Source organism: Onychomys torridus, chromosome 11 (assembly GCF_903995425.1).
Source record: "Onychomys torridus chromosome 11, mOncTor1.1, whole genome shotgun sequence".
NCBI lineage: Eukaryota > Metazoa > Chordata > Mammalia > Rodentia > Cricetidae > Onychomys > Onychomys torridus.
Window position 1 is genome coordinate 58,543,773 of NC_050453.1, and position 16,536 is coordinate 58,560,308.

A 16,536-nucleotide genomic window follows, 5' to 3' on the forward strand; every position below is an offset into this window, starting at 1 on the left:
GCATGGGCCGAGTTTTGCAGATGGGTGAGTCTGTTCATGGACCATGCTGCATGAGTCAGCAGCGCATCTGCAGAGGGAGTGGGCAGAGGACATCTAAATTTAGTCCTTATTCACTGGAGAAGATTTCAGGGAGCATCCCGCCTCTCTCTCATCCATGCTCTGGTCATATCCTCCTGGAACCAAGGCAGGTGGGTGGAGGAGAGGCAGGGCAGTCAGAGGTCTCAGACAGCAGAGTCCTGTGGCTCTGTTACCTTGTACCACTGACTAGGATGCTTCTTTCCAGGTCAGTCATGGAACATACTATTTTGTTTCATGTAACTCCTGGATTTAGGAATTCACAGTACTCTAAAAATTAGGGACTTTTCTGAACTTAGACATCCAAATTCCTAAATCTGGCTAGTCCCGAGACATTTTGAATCAAATTACTTTCCTCCCATAAGTACTGACAAGGACTGTGGCAAGTAAGGATTAAATATATTTGGTGTGGTGTGTTAAAAATACTGACTTAAAAACAATGCTAGGAACTGTTCCCAACTCTCTGAGGTGGGTAGATTCCCAGTACTGTGGATGAGTACACTGATACTTTGCTTAGGTGTTCCTGTTCAAGGCTATGTATATTGGCAGAATCCTGCAGTCTTTCGGACTGCAAAAGCTACTGCTTTAACAGCTTTGTCCTTCACTTTGTAGAGGTAATGGAGAATGGTTTGCAGAGTTGGAGTACTTTATTTTATCCAAAGTAATTCAGAGATTTTTGTTCTGCCTAATCTCCACCCCCTCTCTCAATATCTGCACTCAAATGATTGTAACATTTTTATTGAAATATAAGAGGAAAATTGAGTCTCACATAGATACAGACTTGGAAACAGAAAGGGTCTTTTAAATAGACCGTTCAGTTATGGGAATTGTTCTTAGATGGTATATCAAATCTGCAATAGTGGCAATTTTTGCTTTTTGCTTTTTGCTTTTTTGGTAGTAGTTCTCATGTATCTTAAGTTAGCCTTGAACTTGCTTCGCAGTAAAAGATGATGAACTCCTAATCCTCCTTCTTCTCCCTCCCACATGCTGGTATTACAGATGTGCACCACTGTATGATTTATGAGATACTGGGGATTGATCCCAGGGCTTTGTACATGCTAGGCAAACACTCTACCAACTGAACTACATCTCCAACCTTGTTAGTTTGTTAAATATTAATTGGAAATATAGGCTGAAATTATGTCAATGCATGGTCTTACTCTGTCACCTTAAAATCCATTAATCAGGACAAGAAAAAAAAAAAAACATTAATCAGCCGGGTGTAATGGCACATACCTTTAAACCCAGTACTTGGGATCCCACAGAGGCATCTCTGAGTTCGAGGCCAGCCAGGGCTACATGGTGAGGTACTATCTATAAAACAAAACAACAGCAAAATGCATTAATCTAACTTGTTCTTTGAATTAATCTTTTACTCATACCTGATTTCCTAACACTCTGTATTTAATATTTGAAAAACACAGGTTCATTGATTTATGTAAATCTTCCATATATAGACACACTTTTTTTTTTTTTTTTTTTTTTTTTTGAGCTGAGGACTGAACCCAGGGCCTTGCGCTTGCTAGGCAAGTGCTCTACCACTGAGCTAAATCCCCAACACCACACTTCTTATATAATACTGACTGATTGTCCTTGCAGATCAAATTTTATCATAACAACAAAAATTCATTATTTTCTTTGAGACTTATTTTGTTTATTTGGGTGTCTGAAAAACAAATACTTTTTTGTCAGTTACTGTTTTCAATACAAATAGTATTCTGTGAAAAAGTGGCTAGTTCATGTTGCAACCCTGCACAAGTAATTTTCATAGAAACAACCATCATAATTCAGAAGCTACATTAGGGCTTCAAGTATGCTTTCCATTTTGTCACACAGAATATTAAAAAGATGTATCCTCAAATACTTAGTTTTAATTGCTAGTAATATTTTTAAATGATTTATTTATTTTTATTTTGTATGTATGGGTGTTTTGCATGTCTGTGCACCATAAGCATGTGGTGCCAGAAGAGAACATTAGATTCACTAGAACTGGAGTTACAGATGGTTATTAGCTGCCATGTGGGAGCTGGGAATCAAACCTGGGTCCTCAGAGCAACCAGTGCTCTTAACCATGCATCATCTTTCCAGCCCCTAAGTGAACAATCTTCACTGCTTCCTGCAGGTCATTTTAGAGGAGTGGTCTCTTGATGAGTTGTTTTGATGCTAAGGCACCAACAGTTTTACCCACCATTGCCTTGACATCATCAGCACAAATGACAATACAATGAAAAGACAATTTCCTAATATTATTGAGAAGACCATTTTTATTTGGCTAATGAATTGTTTCTCAGCTAATGTTTTAACTGTTTATTTGAAATATGAAAGGAGGGATTGACAGGCAGGTTTATTTATTTAGTTTTTGGAAAGTGTCTCTTTATAACGTCTCATCATATAGCCCAGGTGGCTAGGAACTTGTGACACTGCTTCTGTCATAGTCTTCTGAGTGCCAAGATTCAGACATTTTGCTGCTGTTCTGGGCCATAGGCAAGTTTTTAAAAGGTAGTCTCATTTCCTTCTAGGTCCCTGAATTTTCCAACTTTGGAACTGTCTGAGCCTGAATAATTATCCTTGTCAACGATTTCCTTTTTATTCTGTATTAAAGTAGGCTTTTTCTCCTTTCTGTTTTTCCCTCCTCCTACTTCTTCTGTGTGTGTGTGTGTGTGTGTGTGTGTGTGTGTGTACACATGTGCATGTATACAAGTATAAGTCTGTGCATGTAGAAGCCTGAGGACAACCTTGCGGTATTGTTCCTCAAGTGCTGTCTACCTTTATTTTTCCAGGCAAGGTCTCTCACTGGCTTGGAGCTTCCTAGTAGGCAAGGCTGGATAGCCAGGGAACACTACGAATCTGCCTGTCTTTTCCTCCTAGCTCTGGAATTACAAATGCATGCTATCATACTCAACTTCTTTGCATAGGTTCTAGAAATTGAACCAGCCCTATTGTTGTTATTGTTGTTATTGGTGGTGGTGGTGGTGGTGGTGGTGGTGGTGGTGGTGTGTGTGTGTGTATTTTTAATTTTCAATTTATTTTTTAAGTAGGGTATCACTGTGTAACCCAGGCTGACTTCAGTCTTGAGCTCTTGCTTCCCTAGACCCCCAAATGCTGGGGTTACAGGTATGTCCCACCATGCCTGGCTCAACCAGATTTTATTGTGATTATTTCTTTTAGGCTTATTAAAGATTTAAAAGACTTTACTAAAAAAGCTTCTGTGTTTCCCCCTACTTGCTGGTGTGAAGGCAGAGAACAATATCTGCCTGCAACTACAAATGTACTTTCCCATATCATTTGAAGCCATTTAGAAAACCATGTAAGCCGGGTGGTGGTGGCGCACGCCTGTAATCCCAGCACTCAGGAGGCAGAGGCAGGCAGATCTCTGAGTTTGAGGCCAGCCTGGGCTACAGAGTGAGTTCCAGGAAAGGCACAAAGCTACACAGAGAAACCATGTCTCAAAAAAAAGAAAACAATGTAAGACATTTCTAACACACTTTGCTTTTTATAACAAAATGCTACAGTAGCTTCCATTTACAGCACTATAGAAATCATTTCATAGTTAATCCCATTAATACTATTAGTACTGTAAACAAGACCTAATAGTGTTTCTAAGTTTGGAAGTCATTCTTTAGACACTTACTAGGAAAAATAAATAAATAATGCATCATAGCTGCTGGCCACTGTCATTGTCCAGAGCAGTGTCTGGTATGTACTTGAACTCAGTAAATACTTGCTGAATGAATCAATGGGCTTTTCTTTTCAGGCCTGTATTGATGAAAATTTGGACATGGTGAAGTTTCTAGTGGAGAACAGAGCCAATGTAAACCATCAAGACAACGAGGGCTGGACTCCCCTTCATGCAGCAGCTTCCTGTGGTTACCTCAACATAGCGGAGTGAGTGAGCATCTGTTGTGGGGTTGGTGCAAACGCTGACCAGAAATTGAGTTGTACAAATAGTTATAATCTCTCTAAGTTACAAGCACAGAAGATTGACTGTTAAGAGCTGGCTGACAGCTTTGCATCCTTACTAAATGCACAGTTCTTACCTCCAATTTTGTTTGTTTCTGTTTTTATGTATTTTGTATTTGCTGGACTATTCAGAGGCAGCATTAGCCTGGTGAGCAGTCTGACTAATTTTTGAATAGCAGAACACATGCATGTGAGTTGTAGGTTTTTTCCTTTGGACTTCTCTAAAACCTGGTTTTTTGTTTGTTTTTATAAATATTACTGCAGTAAATAACAAATTATGAACCAGAACACATAGGACCCAGGTAAGGTACTGATTGGCATGTGTTCTCTACATTGGTTGACTGGCTATGTTTCATATGTTAGTAGCTGCTGACCTCCGTGGGGGGCAGATTGCCCTCTCTAGGGTAGAAGAATCCTGATCACATAGTACCTACTATATGAGAAGAACAAAATAAGTCTGTTATATGAAATAATGATCAGGAAGTTAATTTCTAGTTAGGAAAGAAACTTTGGCAGGTAAAACATCTTTAAAATTTGCAGGGCAAATTTAGATTGGTAAAGTAAATCTAATCAGGATAGTTTATGGTCTTTTGAAAATCAGATTGATGAAGTCCTTTTCAATGATATGATTGAGGCTAGCACATGTTTTTCTTGCTCAGCAAACAGCAGGCCATCATGTAGAGGTAGAACTGCACTTGCACAGGTCTCCTGGAGCGAAACTGACATTCTCCTTGAGGCACGGATTCTCAGGTGGGTAAGAATCAGAGCAGAGACACAAAAGGTGTCGGACAGGGCTATTGTTTAGGTGTAGATAACTGGATTGGTCCAAAACCAACACCACCGGATAGCAGAGTTTTCTTTGTTCTCCATTCCTCTCCCTGTTCTAGGTACGTAAAGATCTATAACTCCTTCACCACCTAGGCTGCCTCCATTTCAGGCTCATAGAAAAGGCTCTGATTTTCAGTTGTATTCACTAATGTCAGTGTTCCGATGCATAGTAGTTAAGATGATTTCTTCTTCCATTTTGGACTTACAACATTTATTTAAGAAATGTAAGGCATATTGGCTTCTCATTATTTCTACTTGAGTATGAGTTCAGGTGGAATGTTTGTGATTGAGCTATAAAATCTCGTTACATTAAAGAATTTAATTTTTTACCCATTTTTTTCTAAATTATCTGTAGCACGAATCTTAAAAGTTCTTATTAATAAAATCAAACCTGAAGCCAGGTATTGGGGTGAATGCTGGAAGACCAGAGAAGCAGAACAAGCCACAGCTTCCTCACTTCGCCAATTCCTCAGCTGATCCTGTTTCCTCAGACTAGATGCCTTTCAGCTGAACTGTGCTGCTCAAAAGCCTAAAAGCTTAACCAGGCTATAGTTCCTTGTCCTCACACCTTAAATATCTTTCTGCCTCCTGCCATTACTTCCTGGGATTAAAGGTGTGAGTCACCATGCTTGGCTGTTTCCACTGTGGCCTTGAACTCACAGAGATCCAGATGAATCTCTGCCTTTGGAATGCTAGGATTAAAAGGCGTGTGCTACCACTGTCTAACCTCATGTTTAATATTGTGGCTGTTCTGTTCTATGACCCCAGATTAGTTTACTAGAGTGCACAATATTTTGGGGAACATAATATCACCACAATTATCCAAGGCCAGCTGAGTCTTAAAATTACAGTAATAGGTGCAGTTATCTTTTGGGGAAGCTGAATACAGTGGTTTCTTTAATTCATTTTTAATGACAAACATAGTTCCTTCAGAAATAAATTTAAAATTAGAAATCCTTTACTCAACCAAATATTACCTTGGTTGCTCACATCTGTCTATAGTTCCAGTTTCAGGGGACCTGACACCCATGCCAAAGACACCAATGCACATAAAAATAAAATAAAATAGTGTATTAATGACAATGTATATTTTATAAGGTAAACTAAGGCATGCCATCTCTACCTCTACCCCACATCTGCAGTGGATTCCAGTCTAGATCAGCTCACTATGGTCAGACATTCAAATTCATAAGTTGTTATGGTCACCAAGGTAATATTCAAGTAGAATAGCTGGATTATTCCTAATGGTGTTTAATTTAGGAGCAGCAGATTGACCCCAACATTTAGCATGACTTATAGTTTATTGCAATACTGATGTAGTCTGAGCTTTTTGAGAACCACGTGTGACTTCTGTTGCTTTTCTCCCACGGAGACTAGCAAAGGGAGCCGGTGGAACGGCTCAACCAGTAAAGGCACTTGCCGTCAAGGCTGAGCTCCAGGTTTGAGCCTTGAAACTCATGCGGTGAAATGAAAAAACTGACTCATGCAAGTTGTCATTTGACCTTCTTGTATGTTTCATGGAATGCTCATATGCAGATAAATAAGTAAATGAATAAATACATTAATAAATAAATGTTAGGCAAAAATGGAAAAATACCCTTTATCAGTGCTGAGCTAGGCTTTCAGGGGACATACGGGGAGCTAACAGCAATTCCGAGGTTCTAGACAGTTAGCAGGCTCCTTCTGTTTCCTACTGCTTACTAGTTCATACACTGATATTTATTCTTGTTCACTACAAGTGCAGTGCTAAAGGTTTTTATTTTTCTCCTATGAATTGGGCATGTGTGGAAAAATGGAAAGCTGTATTCCTTGGCAGAAACTAGTTTTCTTGATCATTAGCCTAAGAACAGATCAGAAAAGGGAGAAGCTGCAGCCTGTGTAACCTGCGTAACCTGACCCAGGAAAGGATGGATACATGTTAGAGTGGAGACCAAGGTATTTCATTTAGTGTAAGCAATGTTTATAGAATGCCAAGACCAGAGAAAGCATCAAGATAGAATGTCTGCTATGGAAGAGGTGCAGCTAATGTTTACAGGGCCAGGAAGGTACCATTAAAGGAAGGAGAGAGAGAATTCAGTTGGTGGGAACAAACAAGATTCTTGAAGGCAAAAGAGTTTGAAATGGACCCTGAAAGATGTGAAAGGTATCTACATGGGGAAGGAGGGAGTTTGTTCCATTCACTTTTAGGAAATAGCTCTCCCTAAGGAGCAGAGCTGGGTGTGAAGGGGCTGGGAGTTGGGGGTTGGGGATCTAGTAAATGATTGGGTTTGATTAGAGTATATATTTCAGTTTAACCAATATTTATTGTGTACTTATTGTGTATGTTATTTGTATTTCAGGGTACAGAAGGTATAGTTGGATGCTCATTTGGCTTGAGGGGAAGAAACTAGAAAAGAAAAAAACTATTGACTATGGAGTAATGAAGGAATAATTGGATACAATGGTGGCACTTGGTAGATCTGAAAATATGGATGGAGGGAATTAACTTTAGTGTTGAGTAAGGTATCTTATTCTGAGTCTCTGGGGGAGGAAATGCCATTGAGGTGTGTCTTAGGCAGTATTCTGTTACTGTGAAGAGACACCATGACCACAGCAACCCTTATACAGGAAAGCATTTAATTGGGACTGGCTTACATACATTGTCATCATGGTAGGAAGCATGGAGGCATACAGGCAGACATAGAGAAGTAGCTGAGAATTCTATATCTGGCTCTGCAGGCAGCAGGAAGAGAGAGACTCTAGGCTTGGCATGGACTTTTGAAATCTTAAAGCCCACTGCCAGTGACACACTTCCTCCAACAAGGCCATCCTTCCTAATCCTTTCAACTGTGCCATTCCCTGGTAACCAAGTATTCAATTGTGAACCTATGGGGCCATTCTTATTCAAACCACCACAAGTTGTATATATGTGGAGTTGATAATACCAACATTTATTGAGGCCCTATTATTCCAGGATACTGGGCACTAAGAAAGCAAAGTTATGTTTTAAATTTTATTTTTATTGATTTTTTTTTCTTTGCCAACTCTCAAATACACAGCCCATACATATATTGATTTAAAAAAAATCTAACGCACGTAAAATGTGGTTCTTTGAATATCATCATAGTAGATTAATAGATGTTGATTTAATTGTTGATGTTTATTGAATTGCTGGATGAATTGGAAGATAATTTACATAGTTTTTCTTTACCTTTTTAGTACTTCTGAGTGTCTGATAGTAGTCCTAGAATTATTGTGATCATTTATTTGCTTATTTCTTTCTTTCTTTCTTTCTTTATTTATTTATTTTTGGTTTTGGTTTTTTCAAGACAAGGTTTCTCTGTGTTGCACTGGCTGTCCTGGAACTCACTCTGTAGACCAGGCTAGCTTCGAACTTACAGAGATCTGCCTGCCTCTGCCTCCCAAGTACTGAGATTAAAGGCATTGTACCACCACCGCCTGGCGAATTATTAGGATTCTAATTGGCCTAAAACTAATTTGATCTAAACTTATATGCAAAAGACTGAGCCTAATAGCTTCTGCCAGTACTAGTTATGTGTTTTTGAGAAAAATCACTTTTTTTTTTCTTACTTAAAATGTTTTTCTTGAGAAAATTGCTTAACTTGTTTGAACTTCGATTCTTTAAGAACATTGTTTTTTTTTGCATGTAATTTGTGTGTATGTGTGTGCAATAGTTTTCATATGAAAGTCAGAGGGCCATTTATAGGTATCCATTCTCCCCTTCCACTGTTCAGGGGTTGAACCCAGATGGTTGGGCATGTCAGCAAGTGCCCTCTTCCTCAAAATTGGTGTTAGGAACCTCAGTATCTTAAATTAAAGGGTAAGAGTACTCAGTTGCATTTACATTGCCTTCATCATAATTTTGTTTAAATTGGTGTATGTGTGTGTGTGTGTGTGTGTGTGTGTGTGTGTGTAGGTGTGTAAGAGAGAGAGAGGGAGAGGGAGGGAGGGAGGGAGGGAGAGAGAGAGAGGGAGAGAGAGAGAGAGAGAATTAAAAGATAAGGTATTGACATTATCAGCCCTTTTTTTGTCAGGATACATATTCTGTATGGATGCAGAATCTGCTAAGCATTTTAAATGTTTCTTCAGGAAGTTAGTTTCCTTTATGGATGAAGATTTCTGTAGATGACTTGTTTTGTGGAAGTGAAATTCATGCAAATTCTAATACTTTAGTCTTCAGTTTTCCCACCTACAGCACTGCTGAGCACACTTCACTTTAGCACTGCAAACACATTTTCATGAGAACTGCTTATTTGCATAGCTTTTCAATGTTCTCATTTCTAATGCTAGAAGTGTAGTGAGTCTTGTTGAATATCTGTTTGGATCCTAGGTTGCATGAGTGAGGGCTGCATGCCTTCCCTATTTCACCGCACTAAGTTGAGGTCTTACTTTGTAGTTTAGACTTGTCTTGAACTCAGCCTATAGGCTAGGCTGACCTCTAACTTCAGCTCCTCCTGACTCAATGTCCTGAGTGCTAGGATACAGGTTTGGCCAAAGACCCCACTCCATGCTGCTCTTTATAGTATTTAGAAAGACTTAGTATTTCTAGAAGTAAAAGAATTGGTGTTAGGAATATACATATGTAAGAAATCTTTTTGACTTGGTTATTTAAGAAAAAATAAGTATATAAGTAAATATTAGTATGTAAGAAAACATTGCTCTTGTTGGGAAATGGCTAAACCTATAGTCCTAATTATTGACAACTACTAGGGTATGAAATTAATAATAAATGCATAAGAAACCATCTCACCTGTACCGTATTTAAAACTCCCAAATATGCCTTGCTGTACATTGAACTCAAGACACAATACAAACTGATTTCAGATTGACAAAAATAATATTGATTTTTGCCACACAGGTATTTTATTAGCCATGGAGCCAGTGTGGGTATTGTGAACAGCGAGGGTGAAGTTCCTTCTGACCTTGCAGAAGAGCCAGCCATGAAAGACCTTCTTCTGGAACAAGTAAAGAAACAAGGTAACCTAGGAGAGCAGCTGGTTAGCAAGGTTTTCACACTGACCCTTATCATGTGACAGGGCAGGATTAAATCTGTCCACACAGCATTCGTCATCAGACCTCTTAATAACTCATACAAGCCTAGGCCAAATGCCCAAATGATGACCAGGCCTTTCTTGTCTTTGCTATTCTAAGGTTGTGTACTGATCTTGGAGTTAGGAGTGACCAGAGGAAGATTGTGTACTGTTCTGTTTGTGTGTGTACATTGTATTACTTCTGCTGCACAGGATGGGCTGAAGAAGGGCTGGAATCTAGTGTAGCCAAGTGCATTTTGTGACTGTGTCTTTTTCCTTTGAGAGCTACAAGTGGTGCTGGGAGGCTGTTTACTAGGACCTCTGAAAGGGTCTTCAGCTGTAGTAACCATGGAGACTGTTCTGATAGTTTCTTTGTTTTTATGTTTGTGTTTTTGAGAGACAGGGTCTCACTTCCTAGCCACACATGCCCCAGAGCTCACTCTGTATCCTGGACTGTCCTCAGACTTTCAGCAGACCTCTTGCCTTTGCCTCCCTATGTTGAGATTACAGGTGTGAGCCATCATGCCTGGTTCTCATAGTTTCTTGAGGTAAGAAACCTAACTTAGAAGAATACATTCTGAAATTGTTTATTCCTATTTTGTAGTTTTAGAAGAAACTCGTTTCTGGGCATAAGGTGGGGTTCTCCTATTAGACACCTCAAAGTCATTTTGTTTTGTTTTTATATACAGTATTGTCCAGGCTGTCCATGGACAGATGCCTCAAATCTCCTTTCTCCCCACCAGTATTACAGGCAAGCACCACCACACCTAGCTTTTGAATGGACAGCAGGTCTTAGGATTCTGTTAAAACTATCATGAAACTCTGGATGGGATCTGTAGCGATTTGAGATAGGGAAAGCTCTTCTAAATAACCAGAAGTTATTTCCAAAGCTTTAGTGTCTTTTCGTGCTATGGTCCTTTAGAACAGTTAGGGCCAAGACTGGGCACACTTGCTTGTTTATTATCCAAAGCTGCTTTTATCTTGCATCAGCAGAGTTGAGTAGTAATGACAAACCATAGGACTGGCAAATCTGCAAGGAAACGTGAAGTATCTCACCTTTTATAGGAGGTACACTAAGCCTGCCTTAAGTGATGGATAGTTTAGGTTATGCTATTACTAAGGCCCATCTGTGGTTTTGTGCCTTACTGAATTTAAATTTTTTTATACTAAGTTTATCCTCTCATCCCACTCATTTCATCTCCTAAAATGTTTTTTAAAAAGGATTTATTTATTTTATGTGTATGATTATTTTGTCTGCATATACATCTGCACATCAGAAGAGGGTATTAGATGCCATAGGACTACAGTTGTAGATGGTGATGAGCCACTATGTGGGTGCTGATAATTGAACTCAGGACCTCAGGAAGAACAGCCAGTGCTCTTAACCACTGAGCCATCTCTCCAGCCCCCATCCATCTCCTAAAATGTTTTACAGTTTACAAATTTAAATTAGGTTTTAGTTTAAGAATCCTCTCTGTTGATTTTGATTGCTGAGTCTTACCTTCTGCTCTGTGGAAACAGCATTTGTCTGTATGCTTCACTGAGTCTAAACAGGCTTCCTCTTTACCCTGTGCATCTCCCCAGATAGACAGTTCTCTAACAGTTCGTGGCTTCTTATTTAAGAGCCAAAACGAATACTAAAAGCTCAGATAAAGTACACTTGAGTATGGAACCTTTTGAATGGGTGTGTTTGTATTCGGAACATTTCATTATTTTGTATAATGAAGAATGTCCTTTCTTAAGGGCCTTCTTTAGTGGCCTAGATATTGGAGAGTTGTTGGATAAAGGGAAGAACTCTTGGGTGTACCTCCATATGATTGTAAGGGAAACAAAATCTCCATTGCCTTAAAAGCAGACTCTAAGTGTTGCCTTCAGGTCACCTGCTAATCTCTGGTTGCTCTATGTAGCTTCAGGTAAGTGTTTGCAAGTGCATATGGAAATAAGCTTTAGGAGGAGTGCACTTTTCCACAGTATATCCTACCTGAAATGAAGACTTTTGATAGTAATCTGTGTGGAAAAGAGCCAAGAGCATCAAGGTTTTATGTTCTGTTGAAAACAATGTTAGGTATGTCCTCTTCATGAATGTGTACCACATAGTGGTTAGCCTAGCTATTTAGCATTGCTAATTTTGTAATACAAATGCCATTGCTTTAAATTTAATGAGTTGACAGCTTGATGAGGAAATTGGTATTTGTGGTAATGTCTGTATGTTTTGAAAGGGAATCCCTGTCAGACATGGTGACTTTAGTAACACCGCTGTCTGGTGTCTGGCTTCTTTCTGTAGGTGTTGACCTGGAGCAGTCAAGAAAGGAGGAAGAGCAGCAGATGCTGCAGGATGCACGCCAGTGGCTCAACAGCGGGAAGATAGAAGATGTAAGGCAGGCTCGCTCTGGGGCCACAGCCCTGCATGTCGCTGCTGCCAAGGGCTACTCTGAAGTCCTCAGGTATGTAGCTGGGCTACTGGGAGGAGAGAGATGAGTTTTAGAAGCAGAAGTTCTTACCTTTTTAACTATGGTGGATTTTCTCGTTGGCTTTCTTTTTCCTTGCAAATTTTCCTCATAGTTTGCTGGTGTTCCTTCATGGGCGGTCCCCCTTCCTCTTAGGGTCCCTATTCCTCAGGTACATGATGTTAGACACACTTGAGGCACAGTGGCACTGGAAGACCTCTCTCAGGTCTGTGATGTGTCATCGGCACGCCTGAAACCTCCTCCTCTTTGACTGTACAGACCTGTGACCTTTCTGGCTCTATGATTTAGATGATTTCTGGGCTCATTAGATCAATTATAGATCTTGAGTATGCAATATCCAGTTTTCATATGAGATGTGTGTGTGTGTGTGTGTGTGTGTGTGTGTGTGTGTGTACACAACTCCATGGGTAACAACATCTGCTGCCAAACCTGATGACCTAAGTTCAATCTCCTACGTGCTAGAAAAAGAAAATTGATTCCTCCAAGTTGTCATCTGACCCCCAGCTGCGCACAGTGGCATGTATGTACCCCTCCAAACATACTCACATGCACATCAAATGAATCAATTTAGAAATTTAATTTAAAAGAGCAGGAAGAGAGAGTTAGCCTCTGCTGTGTTACTTGTTTCACCCTTCTTACAGTCATGCATTATGTGGCTCGCAGTGACCAGTGTCGACTAGATTTCCAGGACACAGGGGTGCTAATGGCACTATATATGTACAGTTGTTAGACTCTTCCAGTGTTCACATTCTACCTAATATAGTGTGTTGGTGCTCTTCCTATTTCTGCCTGAACATGGTAGTCATGCTGCTCAGTTCTTGAAAGGCCAGCACAGTACAATCTGAATTTTAGGAATCATATTTTTCCTCTTGCATAACATGGATGCAAGTCAGTCTGTAGCTTTATGGTTAGCTAGAACCCTCTGTGTGTATTTTTAGAATTGGAGGTATGGGATTGATTCTACAGAAAACAGTCATGTTTTATAAAGGTCACCTACAAAGCTCATTGGTAAAGTATCCTAGAGATATTTGAGTCCTCATTTTATATGTGAATTCCTTTCTGAACTGGAAAATGGAAAGTATACCCTGTAGTAGAGTTGTGTAACTTGGCTAATTGAATTAGATTTTAGTTAATCTTAGGTACACACTGCTCTATGTATTCCTCTTGTAACAAACACCACAAATAAAGCAATATTAGGGAGGAAAAAGTTTATTGCCTTGTATGTCCTGATAGCAGTCCATCACCGAGGGAAGGAAGTCAGGACAGCGACTCAGGCAGGAGCAGAGGCAGGAGGAAAGCTGCTTACTGACTTGCTTCCTCTAGCTTGCTCAGCTGCTTGGCTTATATAGTGCAGACCCACCTCCCTAGAGATGGCACTGCCCACAGTGGGTATTAAGAAAATGCCCCCCCAGGCATATTCATAGGCCAATCCGGTAGAGGCAGTTCTTTAGTTGAGGTTCTCTCTTCCTAGGTAATCCATGTTTATGTCAGATTGACAGAAACTAACCACAGGGTATCATGGATATGTGTAGGGAATGCCATATGTGTAATCTTACAGAGAGGTTCAGTAAAGATTGTAATTGGTGCTCAAAGTAGTAATATGAACTGCAGGCTATTCCTTCGAGGAATGAGGAATCACGGGATATCTGGAGGCTATATCGCAACTGAAGTATTAGTGGAGTGATAGTTTATGTAGTAGAAACTATAAAATCAAGGGCATAAATGTACTTTTTGGGTCCCTTCTAGACTTTTGATTCAGGCTGGCTATGAGCTCAATGTTCAGGATCACGATGGCTGGACTCCTCTTCATGCCGCTGCACACTGGGGAGTGAAAGAGGCGTGTTCTATCCTGGCAGAAGCACTCTGTGACATGGATATCCGGAACAAACTGGTTAGTGAGCCTGACCCTCTCAAAGGGCAGTGAGATCAGGTGCCTAGGCCTGGCCTAGGCTGCAAGGCTCTGTTGAAACCCAGTTGGCTGTTCTGGGGGTGCGCATCACTGTAGCGGTGCTGTCCTCCACCTCTTTGCCTCGCTGCTTGTTGTCAGTAAAGTAAAAGTCCACCAACCATGTCGTCTGGTTTTGCTTGTGCTGAAGCCCCTAAAACCAAAGGAAATGAAAAAAGGTAGCTGCTCTTGACAACAAATGAACTTTGAGAACCTAATGTCCTGTCTATGGTGAGATATGAAATCTTTTACTACTTTTTCAACCCAGTCTTTAAACAGCTGAGCTCTCTGCACATGGAGTAATTCAAGAACATCGCTAATGGCAAAGGTTGTTCAGTTTTGACTGAAAGCAGTCCTCAGTCTCACTGCAAACAACTTAGAAGCCCTGGAACTCTTATCCCACATTGCTTGATTTTCTAGAGTCCAGACACGTGGTTTTGTCTGTCTCGTATAACTCCTGAATCCAGGTCTCATCCTTAGACTATAGGTCAGAGCATGTAATTGTACTGGTGTTTCCCAAAAGAAATAATCTGCCTGTCTTCCCTCTTTTCTTCAAGGGAGCTCATTCCTATTGGTCTTTGGTGTGGGTGTGCCCCAAACTTTCCTTTGAGGCTTTAAAGGGCACTTTCTGAATTTGTCATCACAATATCACTTTAGACCAGGTATAAATAGGGTTCCCCTGATTATTTGTCAAGAGGCCATAGCATTAGAAACAGTGCCACTGCAACATCTCCTCACTGCTGTTTGGCCCAACAAACTCTGGTTAAACCCTTTGCTGTTTCTTAAGTCGTCTCCTCTGTGATGTATGAAGGCATCTCAACGTAGAGCAGACAGATCATGGCGTCAGCTATGGGTTGGGCATCTCTAACCCAAGTCTAAAATCTGAAATGCTTGTAATCTGAGATTTTGTGAGCTCTGATATGATACCCCAAGTAGAAAATTCCATACCATGAATTTTTATCCATACCATAAAATATTATACAAAACTACCTTTAGGCTATATGTGAAATATAAATTGATTTTATGTTTGTACTTGGGTCCTGGTCTCAAGATGAGTGTGTATATATATTCTAAAGTCCAAAGCATTCTGCCCCTAAGCATTTTGGATAAAGGACATTCAGCTTGTGCCATAGGAGTAAAAGACAGCAAGTAAATAGAGAATAGTCCCTGAAGAAGTCACATGATTGCTGCTTCTGTTTTCTATCTGTCATGGTGCCCCTTTGTCCTGCTAGGGCCAGACGCCATTTGATGTGGCTGATGAAGGTCTTGTGGAGCACTTGGAGATGCTTCAGAAAAAGCAAACTGTGGTAAGTCTAGTTGATGCTTTCAAGGCTTTCTTAGCAGTTTACAGTTTACCCTGGGTGTCTCTGTCTCTTGCTTCAGTGCCATTGGTTCAGAGTTGAATGGGGTGTATCTGCATTCCACAGATGTTATTTTTTCCTTTCAGAAATTGTCAATAGTCTGCTTAAAGAGACTAGGTTGTAAAGCTAGTTAGCATGAAATAGCATACAGGCAGCTAGAAGTCGATTACAGAGAGGAAGGAAGGAAGTAATACTGCAGGTGTCACATGGTGTTGGACAGTCCTTGGTTAGTAGTCATTCACACTTATTTCAGATGGATGAAACAGTCCTCTCCTCTCTCCTCCTTACTATAAACCCATCATTGATTTCATCTGCCTTTCTGCTTGGTGCTCTGCAGAAGAGCTACATATATGTGCTGCTCATGAATGGAAAACTACCTCTGGCACACAAGTAAAGAGGGACCAACTCACATTTTCTGCCAATGGGTAATGTGGACAGGGGAATGAAATTAGTGTAGGACAGAAAGAAAAACAAAAAAAACATACCAGCTTTCCTTTATTTTTTCTGCTTGCATATAGTGCAGGGTATGTGAACTTAAGTTTAGGACAAATGTGGGAAATAGAGTGGGTTTTGATTCAGAACTGTATAACTCAGAGATGTGACAGATCAATGTACCAATGTGAGGAGTATTTGGCATCATGTCTGGATATTGAAGCAGAACTCTTTTTTTAAGTAATTTATTTTATGTGCATTGATGTAAAGGTGTCGGATCACCTGGTACATAGCAGACAGTTGTGAGCTGCCATGTGGGTGCTGGGAAGTCCTCTGGAAGAGCAGCTCAGCCATCTATACCCCCCCCCCCAGCAGAATTCTTGTTACTTTAAGGCTCATTTAGAAAGCCACGTACATGAAGTTCAGACGAACAACTT

General features: G+C 40.2%; 1 protein-coding gene across 4 annotated transcripts in view; it reads left to right on the forward strand.

The window, feature by feature from the left end:
* Nucleotides 1-16,536, forward strand: part of Ppp1r12b (protein phosphatase 1 regulatory subunit 12B) — a 219,607-nt gene that overhangs the window by 54,224 nt on the left and 148,847 nt on the right. For all 4 annotated transcript variants that reach the window (XM_036201908.1, XM_036201907.1, XM_036201905.1 and 1 more), the window contains exons 2-6: nucleotides 3,830-3,960; nucleotides 9,722-9,840; nucleotides 12,178-12,337; nucleotides 14,108-14,252; nucleotides 15,539-15,613. In XM_036201908.1, the coding sequence (XP_036057801.1) occupies nucleotides 3,854-3,960; nucleotides 9,722-9,840; nucleotides 12,178-12,337; nucleotides 14,108-14,252; nucleotides 15,539-15,613 (606 nt within the window). In that variant the 5' untranslated portion in view covers nucleotides 3,830-3,853. The remainder of the gene's footprint in view (nucleotides 1-3,829; nucleotides 3,961-9,721; nucleotides 9,841-12,177; nucleotides 12,338-14,107; nucleotides 14,253-15,538; nucleotides 15,614-16,536) is intronic.